The sequence below is a fragment of the Nyctereutes procyonoides genome, unplaced genomic scaffold (assembly GCF_905146905.1).
Source record: "Nyctereutes procyonoides isolate TBG_1078 unplaced genomic scaffold, NYPRO_anot_genome, whole genome shotgun sequence".
NCBI lineage: Eukaryota > Metazoa > Chordata > Mammalia > Carnivora > Canidae > Nyctereutes > Nyctereutes procyonoides.
The window spans coordinates 45,541,329-45,566,284 of record NW_026575051.1 but is presented as its reverse complement, the minus strand read 5'-3'; the positions used below and the strand labels follow the sequence as shown (position 1 = coordinate 45,566,284).

At 40.5% G+C, this 24,956-nt stretch overlaps 1 protein-coding gene and 1 long non-coding RNA gene across 2 annotated transcripts in view; one reads left to right on the top strand and one right to left on the bottom strand.

The window, feature by feature from the left end:
- The window catches only part of NT5E (5'-nucleotidase ecto), a 41,260-nt gene extending 38,893 nt beyond the window's left edge, over positions 1-2,367 (bottom strand). The window contains exon 1 of the mRNA XM_055330537.1: positions 1,987-2,367. Coding sequence (XP_055186512.1) covers positions 1,987-2,325 — 339 coding nt within the window. The 5' untranslated portion in view covers positions 2,326-2,367. The remainder of the gene's footprint in view (positions 1-1,986) is intronic.
- A 16,065-nt stretch (positions 2,368-18,432) lies between these two features.
- The window catches only part of LOC129513156 (uncharacterized), a 281,878-nt gene continuing 275,354 nt past the window's right edge, over positions 18,433-24,956 (top strand). The window contains exons 1-2 of the long non-coding RNA XR_008665145.1: positions 18,433-18,569; positions 19,000-19,050. This is a non-coding gene — a long non-coding RNA (uncharacterized LOC129513156). The remainder of the gene's footprint in view (positions 18,570-18,999; positions 19,051-24,956) is intronic.

The window sequence follows — 24,956 nt, the reverse complement described above, 5'->3', positions numbered from 1 at the left end:
GATTCATATGTGAAACCAAAACAAACTCACATAATGTTTATTTTACCTCAATGGGAGGAAATGGAGATGTAAGCTAGTAACAATTCAATTCAACAAATATTTATCCTGTCATTATCCCATGCAAAAGCATCAGGCTATGGAGATACCAAAGGTGAGAGACCATACAGGGTTCTTGAGACCCACCATTCTTCTGTGGGGTCCAGACCCAGGCTGGTGAGCCCCACCCCTCCCACCCATGGACTCTGGAGCTTAGGGAGCTGTTTGAATTGCTGTTTTCAGTGTCCCTGATAACCTTACAACCGACAGGGTGGAGAGGAACTCTGCCCATCTCTCATCTCTCTAGAATGAGTTTTCTTGTCGGTGGACAAAAAAAAAAAAAAAAAAAAAAAAAAAAAAAAAAAAACCAGCTTTACCTTATCATCTTTTCCTGTCCTCCTTTCTCCTAGGTTTTTAGGGAAAAAATAACCTCTCTGCTGTTTTCATGGCAATTGTATTGTTTAGCCCTCTGTGGCCCCGCCTGGACCACAGCTCTCCTTTCCTTCCCAACGGACCCTTGCTTGCTCTTTTCTTCCTCTTCTAAAGCTCTAAAGATTTCTTGTTCCCTGTTTCTCCACAGAATCCCTTTAGTCTAGGATTTTACACTGGGTTAAACTTGGGCGGTGGTTTGATGAAAAAAATAAACCACATATATGCTTTGGTCATATGTATTACTGCATAACCCCTCTCTGCTCATTCTCTAGGGTTTCGTCCAGCAAATAAAGCGTTGCCTTTCACAGAGCATTTGGGAGCGTGCACTTCAATGCTTGCACACTTCAGGAGTGCCTCCTCTCTTCAGTCGGACTCTCTTTCTGAATCTGTGCTGCCAAATCGTTTGAAACCCCAGTGTTTCGCATTTTGCTTCTCTCTGGAAGTTTCTTTCTTCCTTCCTTTAAAAAAAAAAAAACCTGCAGCGTGGTATCTGGCAATAGTAAGAACTAACATTTACGGAGGCCAAACTACGGCCAGGGAACCCGCCGAGGTGGATCCGTTGTCCCCGTTCTACGGATACTGGAACTGAGGCACAGCGCGACTACGTAACTTGCACACAGAAGACAGCGGAGCCAGGAATCTGACGGGGCTTGTGAGCTTAATGGGGCTCAAGCTCGGACGTCTAAGGGACCTGGAACCCATTCTTTTTTTTTTATATATATATATAATAAATTTACTTTTTATTGGTGTTCAATTTACCAACATGCAGAATAACCCCCAGTGCCCCTCACCCAGTCACCCCCACCCCCACCCCCTCCTCCCCTTCCCCCACCCCTAGTTCGTTTCCCAGTTAGGAGTCTTCACGTTCTGTCTCCCTTTCTGGTATTTCCCACACATTTCTTCTCCCTTCCCTTATATCCTGGAACCCATTCTTACCGGGTTTCTCTCTTTTGGAGCTGGCGACCAGGACACTGTACTCCACCTCTTTGGCCCTAAGTTTTCCTTCCAATAAAATCGAAATAAAGCAAGCTACCCCGGTCCCTGACCCCGCACAATTGCCGATGCTCCCAGGTGCCCCAGCTGACGCGCTCCCCGGAGGAGGGGCCGAGTCCCTCTCCTCTAAACACCCGGGCTCCCGGCGGGGGACCCAGCATCCGTCCGTTTAGGACGAATCTTCCAAGGCACTTTTTTTTTTTTTTAATTGGAGCTCAATTTGCCAACAAACAGCCTTACACCCAGTGCTCATCCCGCCAAGTGCCTCCCACCTCCCCTCCCACCACCCCCTGTTCGCTTCCCGGAGGTAGGCGGCTCTCGGGTTTGGTCACCCTCCCTGGCATTTCCACTCCCTTTCTCCAAGGCGCTTCTGCGTCCGCATCTCTCTGGCCGGAGCCGCCTGCACCCGCGCAGCGCAGCGCCGCGCGCCGGGTCCCGGGCGCCCCCCCGCCCCCGCCCCGCGCGCGCTGCTCCACGCGGGCTTCCGCGGAGCGCCGCAGCCTCGCCGCCGGGGCGCCCTCTTACCATGGCGTCGTAGCGCAGGGCGTTCATGAAGTGCGCCACCTCGGCGCCCCTGTACACGGTGAACCAGATGGTGCCCTGGTACTGGTCGCCGGCGTCGAGCAGCAGCACGTGCGGCTCGGAGCGGCGGATCTGCTGCACCTTGGTGAAGAGCCGCGCCACCCCGCCCACACAGCGGCCGGCGTCCACGCACTTGCTCGAGTCCTCGCTGGTCTGCTCCAGCCGGCTGTGCACGTCGTTGGTGTGCAGCACCGTGAGCTCCCAGGCGCCGGCCGCCCGCCACAGCAGCGTGCCCAGCGCGACGAGTCGCAGCGCGGGCGCCGGGGCGGCTCGGGGCCCCATGGCCGCGGCGCGCGGGGCGGGAGGGCGCGGGCGGGACGGCGCGCGGCGGCGAGTGGCGGCGGCCGAGGCGGGCGCGGGAGCCGGGGGCCCTGCGGGCGCGGCGCGGCGCGGCGGGGCGCGGCGGGGCGGGGCGGGGCGGGCCTGGCCAGCTCCGGGCGCGAGGCCGGCCCCGCCCCCGGCGCCCGCCCGCCAGCCCGCCCGCCCGCGCGCTCACCCGACGCGACCCTGGCACTCGGGGCGGCCGCGGCGCGCCCGGGCTGGCACCCGGCACCCGGCACCCGCCGCGGGCGCGAACAGTGGGGCGGCTGTTCCCGGCGCGCAGCGCTTTCCCGGGCGCGCGGGGGGCGCGGGAGGTTGCCACCCCGCGCCGTGGCCCGCGCCGCGCCCAGCCGCCCCCGAGGACGAGTTTTTCTCGAGGAGGGCACGGCCGGAGGGGCCGGGGCTGGCGCGGGCTCCGCGCTGCGAAGAGCGAAGGGGAGGGGGACGGAAAGACGCGCGCGCGGAGGCCGGCGAGGCCGGAGGGAGGCGCCGCTGCCTCCGCGCGGGGAGCCGGGGCCCGAGCGCGCGACGTGGCCGGCCGCTGCCTCCACGTCGGAGAACCACCGAGTCCACGCGGTTCAGACGTGGAACCTCGGAATTTCAGACCTTCCAACCCGGTCCGCCGTTTGTGGACGCGATGGGAGTAAAATCAGCCGCTAGGCGGACGTCAGGATGCCTTCTGTTGCCTTTTTTTTTTAGGCTTTTTTTTTTTTTTTTGGTCTCTCCCCCCCCCCCCCCACTTTCAAGGTTTTAAAGACGTGGTTTGTGGGTGCGTGTGTGTATTGAGGGCAAACTTTGGGCAAGAAAGCAATAATAGGAACGCATTAAAAAATCAGCATTATCTAGAATTTAAATTTGCAGAATTTCCCTCTGTTGAACCAACGGATTCCTGAGTGCAAGCGATTACCTTGGGGCTTTGGGAAGGGAAGGAGAAGGGAATTAGTTTGGAGGTTCAGAGGTGTCCTATGATTTAAGCTTTGCAGAACAGCGTAGTGGTCCTCACACTTCCCAAAATGCATGAAGTCAGTACTCTTGTTTATTTTTAAGCCTTTTGGGATAATATATACATTATATATATGAAAAAATATTTCTATCTCCTAAAAATTACCTATGAGCCTTGTATTTATAACTAAGTCATTACTGATGGACCCAAGGGTGATGACAAACTATTGTATGGAAACACACCCCTTATATGGAAACCCTCCTAGGGGTTTTTCCATTATCTCAAGATAAAAGGGATCCTTCCTTGAGGAGCTAAAAACAGCTACCATCTAAAATCAAAAGGAGTCACTAGAAAGTTTTGAACTATCTTCAGAATTAATATTTGCATTGGTGTGTTATTATTTTTGAAATTTATGTATTTATTTAAAGAGAGAGTGGGAGCGCACACACATGAGTCAGGGGACGCAGAGGGAAAGAGAGAATCTCAAGCAGACTCCTAGCTGAGCCTGGTGGAGCCTGGTGGAGCTTGGTGGAGCGGCACATGGGGTTCCATCCCACAACCCTGAGAGCATGCCCTGAGCTGAAATCAAGAGTTGGACCCGTAACTGACTGAGTAACTGACTGAGCCACCTATGTTATTTTCCTCTTAAATGTATGGAATCATTGTCCCAATAGGTAGAGTCAAAAACAGGAATCTAGGCAGCTTCCTGGCCTAAATCACTGGTAATACATGAAGTCATTATCATTAAAACAAGCAGGAGGTAGTCTTCCAATTGCTATGATGAGAGACTGAGATCATAAGTAATGTCATGAGATTGCTCATGATGGTTCCAATATTGGAGGGCATATTGCTGTCTTCATCAGATACTTTTTTTGTAAAGATTTTTATTTTGGGGGGGGGGGCACCTGGGTGGCTCAGTGTTTGAGGATCTGCCTTTGGCTCAGGTTGTGATCCCAGATGGAGTCCCATATCGGACTCCCCATGGGGAGCCTACTTCTTCCTCTGCCTGTATCTCTGCCTCTCTGTGTCTATCATGAACAAATAAAATCTTTTTTAAAAAGATTTTATTTTTTTTTTAAATAAAAATACCCAACATGGGGTAATTCTTTATACCCAACATAGGGCTCGAATTTACAATCCCGAGATGAGGAGTTGCATGCTCCACCCACTGAACCAGTCAGGTACTCTTTCATCAGACACTTCTATTGCAACTTTTCAGAAAAACCATGAACTTCTTAAGCTTTCTGTGCAATGGACCTTATGCTAGTCTGGTGAAGCCTATGGACACTTCTCAGAGTAATATTTTTAAATGCACGAAATAAAATTGGATTACAAAGGAAACTAACTATAGTGAAATAGTTATCAAAATGTTTTTTAATTTGTGACATAATAATACATATATTCTTTGTTAACACATTGATTAACAAAAAACATTTAAAATCTTGACAAGGTAATTTATTTTTAAATTTATTTTTAAAAGACATTAGTGTAGGGACGCCTTCGTGGCTCAGTAGTTGAGTGTCTGCCTTTGGCTCAGGGCGTGATCCCACAGTCCCGGGATCAAGTCCCATATTGGGCTTCCTGCATGGACCCTGCTTCTCCCTCTGCCTGTGTCTCTGCCTCTCTCTCTCTCTGTGTATCTCATGAATAAATAAAATGTTTAAAAAGAAAAAAAAGACATTAGTGTAAAGGCAGTAGTTACATAGCTTGAACAAAAGAATAAACCATGAGGTGCCCTTTCACAAGGCGATATGCATGTAGTATCCTGTTGATTTTGATCTTTTTTGTTTGGATGGTCACAACTGTTGAAAATCTAGGTTCTCAAAATATATTGTTATGAATGTAATTAATTAAAGCTTTCATAGCTTACTTTACAAGACCAAGATAGGCAGACTTCTTTCAATGAATACCACAATTTTTTAGTTAAACACCAATTGTGGCCAAGTTTTTGTCCAAATGAGTTCATTAATGAGTTCTTCTTTGGATAGGTCATTATTTTCAACACTGTGCCTTTTTAAAAAGTTTTTATTTAAATTACAGTTAGTTAACATACAGTGTAATATTAGTTTCAGGTGTACAATATACTAATTCAACACTTCCATACAACACTGCTCATCACAAGTGCACTCCTTAATCCTCATTACCTATACAATCCATCCTTCCACCCACCTCCTCCAGGTAACTGTCAGTTTGTTCTCTATACTTAAGAGTCTCTTTCTTGGTTTACCCCTCTCCTTTTCTTCTTTTGCTCATTTGTTTTGTTTCTTAAATCCCACATGAGTGAAATCATATGGTATTTGTCTTTCTCTAATTGACTTATTTCACTTAGCATAATACTTTCTAGCTCCATCCATGTCATTGCAAATGGCAAAATGTCATTCTTTTTCATGATTGAGTAATATTCCATTGTGTTATATATACCACCCCTTCTTTATTCACTCATCAGTTGATGGATATTTGAGCTGTTTCCATAGTTTGGCTATTGTTGATAATGCTGCTATAAGCATCAGGGTGAATGTATCCCTTTGAATTAGTATTTGTGTATTTTGGGTACATACCTAGTAATGCAATTGCTGTGTCATAGCCCAGTTCTACTTTTAACTTTTTGAGGCATCTCCATACTGTTTTCCAGAGTGACTATACCAGTTTGCATTCCCTCCAACAGTGCAAGAGGATTCCCCTTTCTCTACATCCTTGCCAACACCTGTTGTTTCTTGTGTTGTTGATTTTAGCCATTCTGTCAGATGTGAGGTTATACCTCAATGTAGTTTTGATTTGTAGTTCTCTGATGATGAGTGATGTTGAACACCTTTTCATGTGTTTGTTGGCCATCTATATGTCTTCTTTGGAAAAATGTCTGTTCATGTCTTCTGTTCATTTTCTAATTGGATTATTCATTTTTTGGGTGTTAAGTTTTATAATCAACATAGTTTCTTAACCTTTCATTTTTCATTCTTATTATAACCAGTCATAGCTGTTATAATAAGAAAAGAAAAGGAAATGAAAGGTATACAGATTGAGAAGGAGAAATAAAACTCGCTTTGTTCACAGATGACATGATTGTCTATGTAGAAAATCTGAAAGAACTGACAGAATCAGTCTTGGAACTAATAAGCAGTTTTAACAAGGTTACACAGTACAAGGTTAATATTCAAAAGTCAATTGCTAAAACAAAAACAAAACTCAATTGCTTTCCTATATACAAATAATGAACAAGTAGGATTTGAAATTAAAAACAATAACATTTACATTAGCACCTCCATAAATGAAATACTCAGGTAGAAATTTAACAAAATATATGCAAAATCTGTATGAGGAAAATGACAAAACTCTGATAAAAAAATCAAAGAGCTAAATAAATGGAGAGATAGTACATGTTCATAGATAGGAAGACTCAATATTGTTCAGATGTCAGTTTTTCCCAACTTGGCCTATGAAGTCTGTACAGTCCCAATCAAAATCCCAGCAAGTTATTTTGTAGATATTAACAAACTGCTTCTAAAGTTTTTATGGAGAGGCAAAAGACCTAAGGCCACCAACTCAATATTGAAAGAAAAGAGGAAAGTTGGAGGACTGACACTATCTGGCTTTAAGACTTAACTCTAAAGCTATAGTAATCAAGGGAGTGTGGTATTGGTGAAAGAATAGACACATAGACCAAGAGAATAGAATAGAGATCCCAGAAATAGACCCAGAAAAATAGTCAATCACAAAAGAACAAAGGCAATACAATAAGGAAAAGGTTTTGTTTTCAAGAAATGGTGTTGGAGCAACTAGATATCCACATGTGGAAAAGGTCTAGGCATAGACCTTACACTCTTCACAAAAAATAACTCAAAATGAGTCATAGACATAGATGTAAACCACAAAATTACAGGGGGCACCTGGGTGGCTCAGTAGGTTGACCCTCTGATTCTTGATTTCAGCTCAGGTCATGCATGATCTTGGGGTTATGGGATTGAGCCCCAGGTCAGTCTCTACACTTAGCCAGAGTCTGTTTGAAATTCTCTCCCTCTTTGTCTGCCCCTCTGCCCTTCCCATGCTTTCTTGTACATGTGTGTACTCTCTCTCTCTCTCAAATAAATAAATAAATATTAAAAAACACAAAATTACAAAACTCCTGAGAAATAACATAAGAAAAATAACTAGATGACTCTGGATATGGTGATGCCATACGAGATACAACACTAAAGGCATGATTCATGAAAGAAAGAATTGATAAGCTTGGCTTCATTAAAATTAAAAACTTCTGCTCTGTGAAACATTCTCAGGAGAATAAATATACATGCCACAGATTGAGAGAAAATATTTGCAAAAGACCTCTGTTAAAGGGCTATTATCCAAAGAGCTCTTAAAAACTGACCGATAAGAAAACCTAATTTAAAAATAGGCAATTGATCTGAACAGATACCTTACGAAAGAATATATACAGATAGTAAATAAGTATGTGAAAAGATGTCCACATCATATGTCATTACAGAAATGAAAATTAAAACAGCAATGGGATACCACCACACACCTATTAGGATGGCTAAAACCCAGAAACCTGCCAATAGCAAATGTTGACTGGGGTATGTAGCAACAGGAACTCTCATTCATTGCTAGTAGGATTATAAACTGGTATAGTCATTTTAGAAAATAGCTGGGTCATTTATTTCAAGAATAAATATACTCTTACCATATGATTCAGCAATCTCATTACTTGGTATTTTCCCAAATGAGTCAAAACCCCATGTCCACACCTAAACCTGCACATGGATGTTATAGCAGCTTTATTCAGAGCTGACAAACTGTGGAAGCAACCAAAATGTCCTTCCGTAGGTGAATGGATACATAAACTATCGTACATTCATACAATGGAATATTATTCAGCACCCCCCCCAAAGAAATCAGTTATGAAACCATGAAAATTCATGGAGGAAACTTTAATACATTTACTAAGTAAAAGGAACTAATTTGAAAAGACTACTATATGATTCTAACTTTATGACATTCTGGAAAAGGCAAAACTGTTTAGACAGTAAAAGGATCAGTGGTTGCCATGGTTTGGGGGGGAGGGAGGAATAAATAGAGCACAAGGAATTTTTATGGCAGTCAATCTATTCTGAGATACTACAATGGCAGTACATGTCATACATTTGTCAAAATCCATTGAACATATTATACCAGGAATGAACCCTAATGTAGGGTATGGGCTTTGGATGATAATGAAGTGTTAATGTAGGTTCCTTGATTATAAGTAGTGTAACATTTAAAAAGAAGTAGTGTAACCGTCTGGTATGGGATGTTGATAATGGGGGACATTGTACATGTGTGGAGCCAGGGAGCCTATGGGAAATCTCTGTATTTTCTCAATTTTTCTATGAACCTAAAACTGCTTTAAAAAATAAAGTCTATTTTTTAAAAAAGTTAAGAGGGTATCATAGCTCTCCTTTTTCATCTTGGCAGCTTAGCCAAGAAGCATGCTATTTTCCATAGTATCCGTAATGATGACTGTAGGGTATTTTTTTTTAATTTTTATTTATTTAACAGAGAGAGAGAGAGCACAAGTAGAGGGAACTATAGGCAGAGGGAGAGGGAGAAGTAGGCTCCCTGCTGAGCAGGAAGTCTGACTACATGAGGCTCCATCTCAGGACCGCAGGATCATGACTTGTGCTGAAGGCAGACTGCTCAACCAACTGAGCCACCCAGGCGCCCTGACTGTAGGGTTTTGTTTTGTTTTTTAAAGATTTATTTATTTATTTATTTATTTATTTATTTATTTATTTATTTGAGACACACACAGAGAGAGAGAGAGAGAGAGAGAGAGAGAGAGAGAGAGGCAGAGACATAGGCAGAGGGAGAAGCAGGCTCCGTGCAGGGAGCCCGACGCGGGACTCCATCCTGGGTTTCCAGGATCACACCCTGGGATGAAGGCGGCACTAAACCGCTGAGCTACCGGGGCTACCGGTAGGGTTTTTAATGGAAAGATTTATTTTGTTCATGTAAGTGTGAATAACTGGCAGGTAATATGGATAAAAGATGTATATTAATTTTCCAAAGTGAAACAAGAATGGGTTTTCTTTTTTTTTTTTCTTTAGGAAAAGTGAAACTTGTGCTCATAGTTCCTTTTAAAGATTACTTTTCAAGATTTCCATCTCTTGTGTGGTAGAGAAGTGCTGTCCATAATGTTCCTTTTTTTTTTTTTAAGATTTATTTATTTGTTTGACAGAGAGAGAGACAGAGAACAAGCAGGGGGAGCAGCGGGCAGAGGGAGAAGGAGAAGCAGGCTCCCCTCCAAGTAAGGAGTCGGATGCAGGGCTCCATCCTATGACCCCAGGATCATGACTGGAGCTGAAGGCAGACCCTTAATGGATTGAGCTGCCAGGTGCCCCTGATGTTCCCTTTCTTGACAAATCTCTTTAAAATGCCATGACTCAGAGATCTGCTTCTGATAGGGGTGTTGACTGTATGGCTGTAAAAAAAAAAAAAAAAAAAAAAAAACAACCCTGCAGGGTAACAGGAGGAGTCTTGTTTATCACCATCTTCTGTGTAGCAAGCAATGAGTGCTGATGACCCCAGGCGTGCTGTCTGTACAAGAGTATGTCTTATTTCTTCTTAAAAAAAAAATCATTTCCAAAACATTCACAGTCTTTGGAATTTCTACAAAGGATCAAGAAAAGCCACTTTTTTTTTTTTTTTTATGATAGTCACAGAGAGAGAGAGAGACAGGCAGAGACACAGGCAGAGGGAGAAGCAGGCTCCATGCACCAGGAGCCCGACGTGGGATTCGATCCCGGGTCTCCAGGATCGCGCCCTGGGCCAAAGGCAGGCGCTAAACCGCGGCGCCACCCAGGGATTCCTTTTTTTTTTTTTTTTTTTTTTTAATGGCACCAGTAAGCACAGTAAACAAAAAAAGGAGATGGCTATTTGTTAAGGAGATGGCCTGGAGTTCCCCCCAGTTACATGCTGAAGGGGAACTGTAAATTTGCCAATTCTTTAATGATATGCTTCAAATTGTGAAAAATAAATGTCATCTCTCAACACCACGTATTTGACAAAGAATTATTTTTTAGTCTTTCCCCAGTAAAAACAGAGAGATTCCAGAAACCTTGTATCATTGTGCTGGGACATTGGATAAGAGCTGTAGAGGCCAGGGAATCCCAGTGTGCTTTGCTATCTCAAGAACATGTGCTGGCCACCCTGCCTAGCAAATTTAAAACTTTGTAAGAAACTAAACAATTACTTAAAAAGACATTTGCAGAGTAGGCTGTCCCAAGGCTGTTGCAGAAATATGAGAATTCTACTTGGATCAACACATGCTCCTCTACCTTTGGATTTCTATACCAATGTTTACTTTTTCTAAGTAACATTTTTATTCATTTATTTTAATTGAATTTAAATTTTATTTATTTTTTTAATTGAATTTATTTATCTTTTATTTATTCCTTTGGGTTACTCCTTTGCTTTATTTACACAAAGATGAGTTTTCTGGGGATTTTGTCAGACTGAAACTTATCTTCACAATGTCTCTCAAGTTCTCATGTTTTGTGTTAATTATTATCATTATTCAAAAATTCTATTTATTTATTCATGAGAGACACACAGAGAGAGGCAGAGACATAGGCAGAGGGAGAATCAGGCTCCCTGTGGGGAGCCCGATGCAGGACTTGATCCCACAACCCCGGTATCACCACCTGAGCCAAGTCAGACGCTCAACCACTGAGCCACCCAGGTGCCCAAAATAATTATTTTTAAGCAAAACTACCTTTTACTGTGTCATGACTTTTTTTTTTTCCTATCAGAAACTCAGAAATCTGAAAGAGTGTAACCATTTATGGGAAGATATGTGCATTATGTGTATTTTTTCTTTAAAACAGCCACATACGTTTTAAAACATAACTACATAGATTTTCTTTAAAACATAGCTATGTAAGTTTTAAAGAAAAAATACAAATAATACATACAAGTTCTTTGTATATTTTGGACACTAAGACTTTATCAGGTATGTCATTTGCAAAAATCTTCTCCCATTCCATAGGATGTCTTTTAGTTTTGTTGATTGTTTCCTCTGTTGTGCAGGAGTTTTTTATTTTGATGAATAAAATCATCATCCAGTTGGCAGGAACCACTCTGGAAAACAGTATGGAGGTTCCTCAAAAAGTTAAAAATAGAACTACTCTATAGTTTAGCAAGTGCATACTAGGTATTTACTCAAATAATACAAAAATACTGATTCAAAGGCATACATGCAACCCTGATGATTATAGCAGCATTACCTCAACAGCTAAGCTATGTGTCCATCAGCTGATGAATGGATAAAGAAGGGATGGTGAATATGAATAATCGAATATTACTCAGTCATAAAAAGAATGAAATCTTCCCATTTACAATGATGTTGATGGAGCTAGAGAGTATAATGCTAAGCGAAAAAAAAAAACAGAAAGACAAGTACAATTTGATTTCACTCATGCAGAATTTAAGAAACAAAACAAATGAGCAAAGGACAAACAAAACAAAAGAAAGAGAGGCAAATCAAGAAATAGACTCTTAACTAGAGAGAACAAACTGAAGGTTGCTGGAGGGGAGGTGGGTGGATGGGTGAAATAGGTGATGGGGATTGTGTGCACCTGTTGTGATGAGCATTGGGTGATGTATGGAAGTGTTGAATCACTATATTGCACATCTGAAACTAATATTACACTTTATGTTAACTAACTGGAATTTAAATTAAAAAACTTTAAAAAATACATACTTTTTTTTTAAACTAGGGAAAATGAGGAAAGGTAAGCATTTAAGGAGGGTCTTATCCAAACAATCAGGCCCTGTGGTAGACAATTTATCTTTACTATTTTATTGCATTCTCACAGTAGCCTTTTAAAAGTTGAGGATAATAAGTTATGGAGAGATAAAACATGTTGTCTAGTTCAGCTTAGCCAGGTGGTTCTGGGTATCTAGCCTTATTGATTCAAAATTGTATACATTTTTATCTCTTTTGAATGAAAGGCAGCATAGATTGGGAAAAGCACACTATCTGAAACCTTGGGCAAGGCTTTGGTTCTCCTGTGGTTTAATATCTCATTTTACTTGAGAAGAAACAATGAAACGATCCACTCTCCAAAGTTTACAAAACAGGTTCCTGAGAGATTGTTATATGTGACATGGCGGTTGGTGATGCGGGCCTAGGAGCAGGACTTCCTTAAGGACAGAGGGAGAGCTGGGCAGTCAATATCCCACTCCTATAATAATTGATGAGGAAGTAGTAGGTAGTAACTGGAACTGGAGGGATAATTTTTTTTAATTTAAATTCAATTAATTAACATATAATGTATTATTAGTTTCAGAGGTACAGTTCAGTGATTCTTCAGTCTTATATAATACCCATGTCATTATATCACATGTCCTCCTTGATGTCCATCACCAGCTACCCCATCTCCCTACCCTCCAGCGACCCTCCATTTGTTTCCTATGATTAAGAGTTTCTTATAGCTTGTCTCCCTCTCTGATTTCATCTTGTTTTATTTTCCCCTCTCTTCTATAATCCTGTTTTGTTTCTTAAATTCCACATATGAGTGAGATCATATGATAATTCTCTTTCTCTGATTGATTTATTTTGCTTAGCATTATACACTCCAGGTCCATCCATGTCATTGCAAATGGCAAGGTTTCAGTTTTTTGATGGCTGAGTTGTATCCCATGGGATATATATGCCACATCTTCTTTATACATTCATCTGTCAATGGAAATCTAGACTCTTTCCATAGTTTGGCTATTATACAATTGCTTCTATGAATTGGGTTTCAGGTGCCCCTTCAGATCACCACTTTTGTATCTTTGGGGTAAAATGCTTATTAGTGCAATTACTGGGTCATAGGGTAGCTCTATTTTCAACTTTTTGAGGAACCTCCATACTGTTTTCCAGAGTGATTGCACTAGCTTGTATTTCTACCAATAGTGTGAGAGGGTTCCTCTTTTTTTTTTTTTTTTTGGTATATTTTTTTATTGGAGTTCAATTTGCCAACATATAGTATAAAACCCAGTGCTTATCCTGTCAAGTGCCCCCCTCAGTGCCCGTCACCCAGTCACCCCATCCTTCCGCCCATCTCTCCTTCTACCACCCCTTGTTCATTTCCCAGAGTTAGGAGTCTCTCATGTTCTGTCATCCTCTCTGATATTTCCCACTCATTTTTGCTCCTTTCCCCTTTAATCCTTTTCATATTTTTTATATTCCCTGTATGAATGAAACATATAATGTTTGTCCTTCTCTGATTGACTTACTTCACTCAGCATAATACCCTCCAATTCCATCCATGTTGAAACAAATGGTGGGTATTCGTCATTTCTAATGGCTGAGTAATATTCCATTGTATACATAGACCACATCTTCTTTATCCATTCATCTTTCGATGGACACGGAGACTCCTTCCACAGTTTGGCTATTGTGGACATTGCTGCTGTAAACATCGGGGTACAGGTGTCTCAGTCTTTCACTGCATCTGTATCTTTTTTTTTTTTTTTAAATTTACGATAGTCACACACACACAGAGAGAGAGAGGCAGAGACACAGGCAGAGGGAGAAGTAGGCTCCATGCACCGGGAGCCCGACGTGGGATTCGATCCCGGGTCTACAGGATCGCGCCCTGGGCCAAAGGCAGGCGCCAAACCGCTGTGCCACCCAGGGATCCCTGCATCTGTATCTTTAGGGTAAATCCCCAGCAGTGCAAGCTACGACCTAGCAAGGTCGTAGGGCAGTTCTATTTTTAACTCTTTGAGGAACCTCCACCCAGTTTTCCAGAGTGGCTGCACCAGTTCACATTCCCACCAACAATGCAAGAGGGTTCCCCTTTCTCCACATCCTCTCCAATGCTTGTTGTTTCCTGCCTTCTTAATTTTCCCCATTCTCACTGGTGTGAGGTGGTATCTCATTGTGGTTTTGATTTGTATTTCCTTGATGGCAAGTGATGTGGAGCATTTTCTCATGTGCTTGTTGGCCATGTCTATGTCTTCCTCTGTGAGATTTCTCTTCATGTCTTTTGCCCATTTCATGATTGGATTGTTTGTTTCTTGGGTGTTGAGTTTAATAAGTTCTTTATAGACCTTGGATACTAGCCCTTTATCTGATAGGTCATTTGCAAATATCTTCTCCCATTCAGTAGGTTGTCTTTTAGTTTTGTTAACTGTTTTTTTTTTTTTTGTGCAGAAGCTTCTTATCTTGATGAAGTCCCAATAGTTCATTTTTGCTTTTGTTTCTCTTGCCTTCATAGATGTATCTTGCAAGAAGTTACTGTAGCCAAGTTCAAAAAGGGTGTTACCTGTGTTCTCCTCTAGGATTTTGATGGATTCTTGTCTCACATTTAGATCTTTCATCCATTTTGAGTTTACCTTTGTGTATTGTGTAAGAGAATGGTCTAGTTTCATTCTTCTGCACATGGCTGTCCGATTTTCCCAGCACCATTTATTGAAGAGACTGTCTTTTTTCCAGTGGATAGTCTTTCCTGCTTTGTTGAATATTAGTTGACCATAGAGTTGAGGGCCCATTTCTGGGTTCTCTACTCTGTTCCAGTGATCTGTGTGTCTGTTTTTGTGCCAGTACCACATTCAATGAGAGCCTTGCTGGATATAGTATTCTTGGCTGCATGTTCTTCTCATTTAGTTCCCTGAATGTATCTTGCCAGCTCTTTCTGGCCTGCCAGGTCTCTGTGGAGAGGTCTGCCGTTAATCTAATATTTCTCCTTATATAAGTTAGGGATCTCTTGTCTCTCGCTGCTTTAAGGATTTTCACTTTATCTTTGAATTTGCAAGTTTCACTATTAAATGTCAAGGTGTTGAATAGTATTGATTTTTGTGAGGGGGACCTCTCTATCTCCTGGATCTGAATGCCTGTTTCCCTTCCCAAATTAGAGAAATTCTCAGCTATGATTTATTCAAATATGCTTTCTGGCCCTCTGGCCCTCTCAGCACTCTCTGGAACCCCAATTATACATAGATTTTTCCTTCTGAGGCTATCATTTGTTTCCCTTAACCTTTCCTCATGGTCTTTTAATTGTTTTTTTTTTTTTCTTTTTTCCTCAGCTTCCTTCCTTGCCATCAACTTGTTTTCTATGTCACTCACTCTTTCTTCTACCTCATTAACCCTCGTCATTAGGACCTCCAGTTTGGATTGCATCTCATTTAATTGACTTTTAATTTCAGCCTCATTAGATCTAAATTCTGCAGTCATGAAATCTCTTGAATCCTTTATGCTTTTCTCCAGAGCCACCAGTAGCTTTATAATTGTGCTTCTGAATTGGCTTTCTGATATCGAATTGTAATCCAAATTCTGTAACTCTATGGCAGAGAGCTCTGTTTCTGATTCTTTCTTTTGTGGTAAGTTCTTCCTTCTAGTCATTTTGCTCAGTGTAGAGTGGCTGAGTCAAGAATATCAACCCCGATCTAAGTAGATTTCACCCTAGATGATTCTTACAAGGTCAGAGACCAGAAATTGAAAACAAAGATCAGAATGAAATAAAACAAAAGGACCACTAAAGTGAAAAACAAATTTTAAAACAAAGTAGTAAAAAATAAAAGGCCAAGAATCCCAAAGAAGAAAAGAAAAAGAAAAAGGAAAAAAAGAAGAGAATAAAAGCAAAAGTAAAGAGGAAAAGAAAAAGAGAGGAGGAAAAAAGTGGGGGGGACTGGGAGATGATAGTGGTGATGAAGTTGTAGTGGAGGGAGAATGTAGTCTACCTGGGGGTCCCAGAGGGTGGTCCTCTTGGTTCTGAGTATATTAAGTTCTGTATGTTAGAAGACGCTCAGTCCCAAATTTATATAAACCAGAAATACTTGTAGAAACCCTTACCCTTGACCACCAAAACATAAATGAGATAAAAGAGGGGGGCAAAATGGGAATGAAGAGAAAATATAATCTCACAGAATGAACCAGCACGGTATACCACTTGGTTCTGGGTGCATGCTGGTCATGTTTTAGAAGGTACTAACTTCCACCATTGTAGAAGAAAATGAGGCAGAGAAAACAAAAAACACAAAACCAAATAAAATAAAATAAAATAAAATCTTGTATATCAAGATTAACTCAAAATTAAGTTGAGTATGTTGAAGGGAATCTAGAAGTGGAAAATATATCTAAGACCTATAATTGTAGTAATATGAAAGTCAAACAGGAAGAAACTGAAAAATGAAGAGGTGGTAAAATATTGTAGTTAAGGTGGGAAAAGAGAACAAAAATTGGAAATTTAGTCTGATATAAAAAGTAGTTGTACTGGAAAAAGGAAAAAAAAAAAAAACAAGGAGGGGTGCCCTCTAGTTCTATATACTGTAAATCCCTTGACTTCCCCTGGAGCTTTCCAGCGCTGCTGGGTCAAGAACTTGCTCTTCCCCTGTCCTTCCAGCTGGTCTTCTGGGGAGGGGCCTGCTGTGCTGATTCTCAGGTGCATGCACCTGGGGGAGCTGCCCCGCCCCCCGCTGGGTACCGGGCTCAGTGGGAGCTGGTTACCCCGTGAGGCCCCTGTTCCCTGGCATTCCTGCTCTGTCCCAGGCACACAGTGACACCTGGAGGAACAACAGCACTGTCGGGGGCCAGCTCCCCAGCCCTGGAGTCAGCTCCCCCAGTAACTACCACAGTCTCCCAGTCCACACTGGCCTGATGTTGGGTGGGGGGGCGTTGACCTGCACAGCTCGGGGGCACCCAGCAGCAGGAGACTCCGTGCTGTCCTGTGCCCTCCCCACCTCCACCTGTCCCAGGGGAGCACAGGATCCCAGCTGTGTCCCCAGCGCCCTGGGATCTGGGGCCTGTGCTGGAATTGCACTCCCAAGCTCACGCAGCCCCCTCCTCCCCCGGAGCCCCCGCCTGACCCACCGGCTTCTCCCCGAGGCCCCACCGGGTGCGCTCTAGCCCTTTACCGCGCTCGGCCCGCGGGGTGTGGGGCACTCTCCCCCGGGCGCACCTCCTCTGTTAGTGACCCCGGGAGACTGGAGGCCTCACCGCCCCTCCTGGGATGCTGCCTGAGTTCCCTGCTAAGCGCCTTTCCGTCGGGGAAGAATCTGGTGCAGATTTTTAAAGTTCCCGCTTCTCCAGGGCTGGGCCTTCCTGTCCTGGAGGCTCTCCCAGGCCTTAGCCCGGCTGCTCTGGGGGGCCCCTCCCCTACTTGATTCTGTTTTATTTTTTTCCACCTTCCTACCTTGTTAGAAGCGAAAACCCTTCTCTCTGTAGCGTTCCGGCTATTCTCTCTTTAAATCTAAGGTTGAATTCGTATGTATTCAGGATGGTTTGAAAGTTATCTAGGTAAGTTGATGGGGACAGGTGAGTTGGGGACCCTACTCCTCCACCACTTTGCCCCGCCTCCGAGAGGGTTCCTCTTTCTTCACATCCTCACCAATATCTGTTATTTTCTGAAGGGTCAATTTTAACCATTCTGAACAGTGTGAGGTGGTCTCTCATTCTAGTTTTGTTTTTAATTTCTCTGATCCCAAAGGGATGTTGAGCATTTTTTTTATGTTGTCCATTTGTAGGTCTTCTTTGGAGAAATGTCTGCTCATGTCTTTTGCCCATTTCTTGACTGTACTTTTTGTTCTTTGTGTGTTGAGTTTGGTAAGTTTTTCATAGATTTTAGATATTAGCCCTTTATCTGATACGGCATTTACAAATGTCTTCTCCGATTTTGTTGGTTGTCTTTTGCTTTTTGTCAACTGTGTCCTTTGCTGTGCAAAAAATTTTTATCTTGATGAAGTCCCGATAGTTCATATTTGCCTTTGTTTCCTTTGTCTTTGGAGACGTGTCTAGCAAGAAGTCGCTAGTGGCCAAGGTCACAAAGGTTGCTGCTTGTGTTTTTCTTTAGGATTTTGGTGGATTCCTGTATCACATTTAGATTGTATCACAATTTTTCATTCATTTTGAGCCTATTTTTTGGTATGGTGTTAGAAAACGGTCCAGTTTCATTCTTCTCTGTGTGGCTGTCCAAATTCAAACACCATTTGTTGGCGAGAGGGCCTTTTTCCATTGGATATTTTTTTCCTGTGTGTTTGAAGATTAGTTGACCATAGAGTTGAGGGTCCATTTCCAGGTTCTCCATTAATCGATATGTCTGTTTTTTTTTAAAGGATTTTATTTATGTATTCATGAGAGACACACAGAGAGAAGCAGAGACATAGACAGAAGGAGAAGCAAGCTCCTCCCAGGGAGCCCGATGCAAGACTTGATCCCTGGACTGGGATCATGCCCTGAGCCAAAGGCAGATGCTAAACCACTGAGCCACCCGGGCATCCCTATATATCTGTTTTTGTGCAGGTATCATACTAGCTTGATGATTACAGCTTTGTAATACACTTTGAAATCTGGAATTGTGGTACCATCAGCTTTGGTTTTCTTTTTCAACATTCCTTTGACCATTCAGGGTCTTTTCAGTTCCATACAAATTTTAGGATTATTTGTCCCAGCTTTACAAAAAAAGTTAATGGTATTTTGAAAGGGATTGCATTGAGAGTATGGATTACTCTAGACATTTTAATAAAATATTTGTTCTTCCAGTTGGAGGGACAAATCTGTGGGGGATCTGAACCTTCTCCACTCCCATTTAAGGGTATCACACTGATGTATAGGACACACTGACATTAATATTCCTGCCATGTGCCTAACACTATATATCAACAGATTATATTTCATTTAACTATCACAACAACCCTACAAAGTAGGTATTTTTGTTCTATCTGTTTTACAGAAGGAGAAACTGAGGATTGGAGAGTGTGTCTTGCTCAAGATCACTGAGCTGGTAAGAAAAGAAATAACTTTGAATTATTGACATATTTTTATCATTTCCATAGGCTTCTATGTATTTTTACAAAATTGTAGACCCTGGATCTCCTTTAGCTGAGAGGCTTTTAGGTTGAGAAGCTTTAAAATAGGTCATAGAGATACCTGGCTTAGTTGGTGGAGCATACGACTCTTGATCTTGGGGTTGTGAGTTCGAGTTCCACATTGGGTATAGATATTACTTTACAAAATTAAATATAATCTTTAAAATAGGTCATGAGGGATTCCCATGTGGCTCACCGGTTTAGCGCCTGCCTTCAGCCCAGGTCATGATCCCAGAGTCCTGGAATCGAGTCCTGCACCAGGCTCCCTGCATGTAGCCTGCTTCTCCCTCTCCTCTCTCTCTCTTTCATGAATAAATAAATAAAATCTTAAAAAAAATAGGTCATGAATGCTCTGAGGAACTTAATCTTATTTTCATTAGAATTACTAATATAAGATTAACCCAATTTATTGTCTCACCTCTTTAACCCCCAACCTGATCCAGAACTAATCCTCAAAGAGTTATATTTCCATTGCCTGTCAATTCAGGCCTTAAAAAGAGTGTGATAAATTTCACTTTGTAATGATGTATATAATCTTTTGGATTCTGTTTCATAGTATTTTGTTGAGAATTTTTATGTCTGCACTCATAAGAGATATTGATTTGTAGTTTTCTTATCTTGTCATATCTTCATCTGGTTGAGATGGGGTAATATTGGCCTTATAGACTGAATTGGGAAATTTTCTTACTTCTGTTTTTTAGTAGAGTTTGTGAAGAATTGATGTTAATTTCTCTTTAAATATTTGGGAGAATTTACTGGTGAAGTGACTTCGGTGTGGGCTTTTCTTTGTGGGAAGATTTTTGATTATTAATTAAATCTTTTTACTTCCTATATCTCTATTTAGATTTTCTTGTCTTTTTTTTCTTGAGTCAGTTTTGTAGTTTGTACTATTCTTGGAATTTGTCCATTTTATCTCGGTTATTTTACTTGTTGGCATACATTTGTTCATAGTATTCCCTTATAATTCTTTTACTTCTATACGGTTGTTAGTAATGTCCTCTCTTTCATGCTGGATTTAGAGACCTAATATTTATTTAGGTCAGTTTAGCTAAAGGTTTGTCAATATTTGGATCTTTTAGAAGTTCAAATTTTTTTCTATCGGTTTTCTATTCTCTATTCATTTATTTTCACTCTACTCTTCATTATTTTCTTCTTTATGCTTACTTTAGTTTGCATTTCTTTTTCTAGTTTCTTAACTTAAAAGATTAGGTTATTAATTTAGAATAAGCATTTACAGATAATTTCCCTCTAACCATGCCTTTCCTGTATCTCATTTTTACTGTTTCATTTTTGTTAATCTCAACATGCTTTCTAATTTCTCTTGTGATTTCTTTTTTGATCCTTTGGTTATAAAGGAGTATGATGCTTAATTTCCATGTATTTATGAATTTCCCATATTTTCTTTATTTACTGACTTCTAATTTAATTTCATTGTGTGATTGGAAGACATGCTTTGTATGATCAAAATCTTTGTTAACTTATGGAGGCTTGTTTTATGATCTAGCACATGGTCTATCCTGGAGAATGTTCTGTGTGTATCTGAAAAGAATATATATTCTGTTGCTTGGGTAGAGTGTTATCTAGATGTCTGTTATGTCTAGTTAGTTTATAGTGTTTTCAGGTCTTCTATTTCCTGTTGGATCTTCTACTTAGTTGTATTATCCATTCTTGAAGTCTCCAATTGTTATTACTGAATTGACCATCTCTCTTTGTACTTTTGTCACCTTTTACTTGATGAATTTTAAGTTATTGTATGTATAGATGTTTAGAACTGTCATTTATTTCTGATAAATTTACCTTTTTGTCATTACAAAATGTTCTTTTGTCTTATTTTGTGATATTAGTATAGTCACTCCAGCTCTCTTCTGGTTACTCTATGCATTATATCTCTTTTCTCATCCTTTTATTTTCAACTTATTTTTGTCTTTGATTCTAAAATATGCCTCCTGGAAGGACAAACATTATATGGTCTCATTCATTTGGGGAATATAAAAAGTAGTGAAAGGGAATAAAGGGGAAGGGAGAGAAAATTAGTGGGAAATAACAGTGAGGGTGACAGAACATGGGAAGCTCCTAACTTTGGGAAATGAACAAGGAGTGGTAGAAAGGGAGGTGGGTGGGGGGTTGGGGTGACTGGGTGACCAGCACTGAGGGGGGCACTTGATGGGATGAGCACTGGGTGTTATGCTATATGTTGGCAAATTGAACTCCAATAAAAAATATACAAAAAAAATAAAATAAATAAAATAAAATGCCTCCTGTAAGCAGCATATTGAAGGATCATGTTTTTTTTTCTTCATTTTTCCAAATCCTGCCTTTTCATTGGAATGTTTAATCTATTTATATTTGTTTATTTATTTAGGAATGTTTAATATATTTATATTTAAACTAATAACTGATTTGGTAGGATTCATATCTGTCATTTTGCTCTTTGTTTTCCATATTTATTATTATTATTCTATATTTTTTCCCCTCTATCTCTCTGTTAGTCTCTGTTTCATTTTTTATATTTTCTAGTGTACCATTTTAATCCTCCCTCCTTTTTAAACTCCACTATTTGAGTCATTTTCTTAGATATTGGTATGGGGATTACAATGAACAAGTTATAACAGTTATTGGAATAATGCCAATTTAATTTCAATAGTATACAAAAATTTGTTCTTATATAAGTTTGTTCCATCTCCCATTTTTGTGCTATTAGTTGACATACAAATTGTATCTTTGTGCATTATAGTCATATCTAATTATTGCTTTATGTAATTGTCTTTTAAATTAGGAGAAAACAGTTATAAATAAAAATATATTTATACTGTCCTTTATGTTTATCAATGTCATTAGCTTTACTGGTGTTCTTTATTCCTTTATGTGGCTTCTACTTACTGTCTAATGTCCTTTCATTTCAGCCTGAAGGACTATCTTAATATTTCTTATAGGACAGATCTGTAGTGATGTATTCTCTCAGTTTTTGTTTATCTGGAGATATCTTAACTTCTTTGCTTTTGAAGGATAGTGTTGGATATAAAAATTCTTGGTTGAAAGTCTTTTTCCTTAAGCACTTTGAATGTTATTTCAGTCTTATGGCCTCCGTAATTTCTCATGGGGAGTCAGTTGTTATTATTGTAGGTCCTCTGTACGTAATAAATCATTCCTCTTGCTTCTATAAAGACTATGTCTTTGTTTTTGTCTTTTAATCGTTTGACTATGGTGTGTCAAGTGTGGATCTGCTTGGAGTTCCTTGAGCTTCTTGGATGTGTAGATTTTTGGTTTTCATCAAATTTGGGAGTTTCTTGTCCCTTATTTCTTCAAATAGTTTTTGTGTCCCCTCTTCTCTTTCTTTCTGGGACTCTAATCATGTGAATGTTGTTACACTTAATTGTGTATTACAGGTCTCTGAGACATTGTTCATTTTTCTTCATTATGTTTTCTTTCTATTCCTCAGACTGGATAATATCTAATAACCTATCTTTAAGTTTTTTGATACTTTGTTCAACCAACTCAAATTTGTTGTTGAGCCCCTCTACTGATTTTTCCTCTTTTTTTCCCCTTCTACTGATTTTTCATTTCGGTTTTTGTGCTTTTCGACTCCAGAATTTCTATTTGGTTCTTTTATTTATTTGTTTTAATAATTATTCTTTTAAAAATATTTTATTTATTTACTCATAAGAGACACAGAGAGAGGCAGATTCATAGGTGGCAGGAGAAGCAGGCTTCTTGTGGGGAGCCTGATGCGGGACTTGTTCCCAGGATACTGAGATCACAACCTGAGCCAAAGGCAGATGTTCAACCACTGGCTGAAGGCCATCCAGGTGCCCCTTAAAAAATTACTCTGTAGTGGTATTATTTATCTGATGAGATGTTGTTCTCATATGTTCCTTTAATTGTTTAGACAATGATTTTCTTTAGTTCTAGGAGTATATTTATAGTAGCTGATTTGAAATCTTTGTCTAATAAGTCCAACATTCGAGCACTATCAGGGACAGCTTCCATTAGCTGTTTTTTATTTTCTTAGTATGGATCATACTTTCCTATTTCTTTGCATGTCTTATAATCTTTTAAACAAATATTGGATATTTAAAATAATACAATGTGGCAACTTTGAAAATCAGACCACCATTCCCACCAACCAGATGGTGATTATACTTGCTATTTGTTTCCTGAACTAATTATATAAAGACTTTCCTGAACTAATTCTATAAAGTCAATATTTTCTGTTGTATGTGGCCACTGAAGTCTTTGCTCAGTTAATTTAATGACAAGCTAATGATTGGACAGAAATGTCCTGAAATGCCTTGAACTGGAAAGTCTCTTAGCCTTTGCTCAGGGGTTTTCTACACATGTTGGGACATATTTTCAGGGACACTTATAGGCAGTTTTTACAACCCTTCCTTAGCTCCTACTTTCTGTTTGTACAGAATCTTAAGGCTAACCAGAGGTGAAAATATTAGGGCCTCTCAGACCTTTCCTGACATACTCACAACTCTGTACATGTATGTGGCCTATTAGATTCCCAGGAATATAATGAACTTTTCAAAGCCCCTAGGAACTTCTTGTTCATCAGCTTTTCCTGTACATTTTTTTCAAGTCAGGCTCTTATTTGCCTAACTGTTAGATAGCTGCAATGTTAAATAATTGCCATGCATTTTGTGTATATGTGACAAACACTATTGGGAAAAGACTAGTCCACTGAGCAAGTTCTGAGTTAGATTAAATAAAAATAAGCCCTATTAGTGGGATTTCCAGGAAGCCCTCACACAGGTTATATAATGGCAATTTTTTGGGAATTGAGATTTTTGGGAGTGCTAAATTTGTTCTGCTGTCCCCAGGGACTTCTAGGCTGTTGGAATAAATAGCTGCTATGATTGCAAGATTGTTGGGTTTTAAAACTACTATGGGGATGGGAAAAGGGAAAATAAAAAAATAAAAATTCCAAAACACTCCTTTTAAATAGGTATTCAGACTTTATCCTGAGGAAAAGAGGAAAAATTGGATTGTTATAAGCCTTTGGTTAATTTCCAGAATTCTCAAAAAAGTGAATTTTGACAATTCTGTCAGTACTCTTATTATTTTTATGGAGAAATAGATTTTGGGAGGTTGTTTTCTGCCAACTTTTTTGGAAGTACCTCTCAAGATCTTTTCTTTTTTCCAATAAAAAGCAATTATACTGAAACTTGTCCAGCAGAGAAACAGAAACTTCTTGCTTCTTTATTCATCTCCTCCACTCCCACGTCTATTGTTTTTTTTTTTTATAAATTAATTTTTATTGGTGTTCAATTTACCAACATACAGAATAACACCCAGTGCTCATCCCGTCAAGTGTACCCCTCAGTGCCTGTCACCCATTCACCCCCACCCCCCACCCTCCTCCCCCTCCACCACCCCTAGTTCATTTCCCAGAGTTAGAAGTCTTTATGTTCTGTCTCCCTTTCTGATATTTCTCACACATTTCTTCTCCCTTCCCTTATATTCCCTTTCGCTATTATTCATATTCCCCAAATGAATGAGAACATACACTGTTTGTCCTTCTCCGGTTACTGTGGCCAAGTTCAAAAAGGGTGTTGCCTGAGTTCTTCTCTGGGATTTTGATGGAATCTTGTCTCACATTTAGATCTTTCATCTATTTTGAGTTTATCTTTGTGTATGGTGCAAGAGAGTGGTCCAGTTTCATTCTTCTGCATGTGGATGTCCAATTTTCCCAGCACCATTTATTGAAGAGACTGTCTTTCTTCTAGTGGATCGTCTTTCCTCCTTTATCGTATATTAGTTGAGCATAAAGTTCAGGGTCCACTTCTGGGTTCTCTGTTCTGTTCCATTGATCTATGTG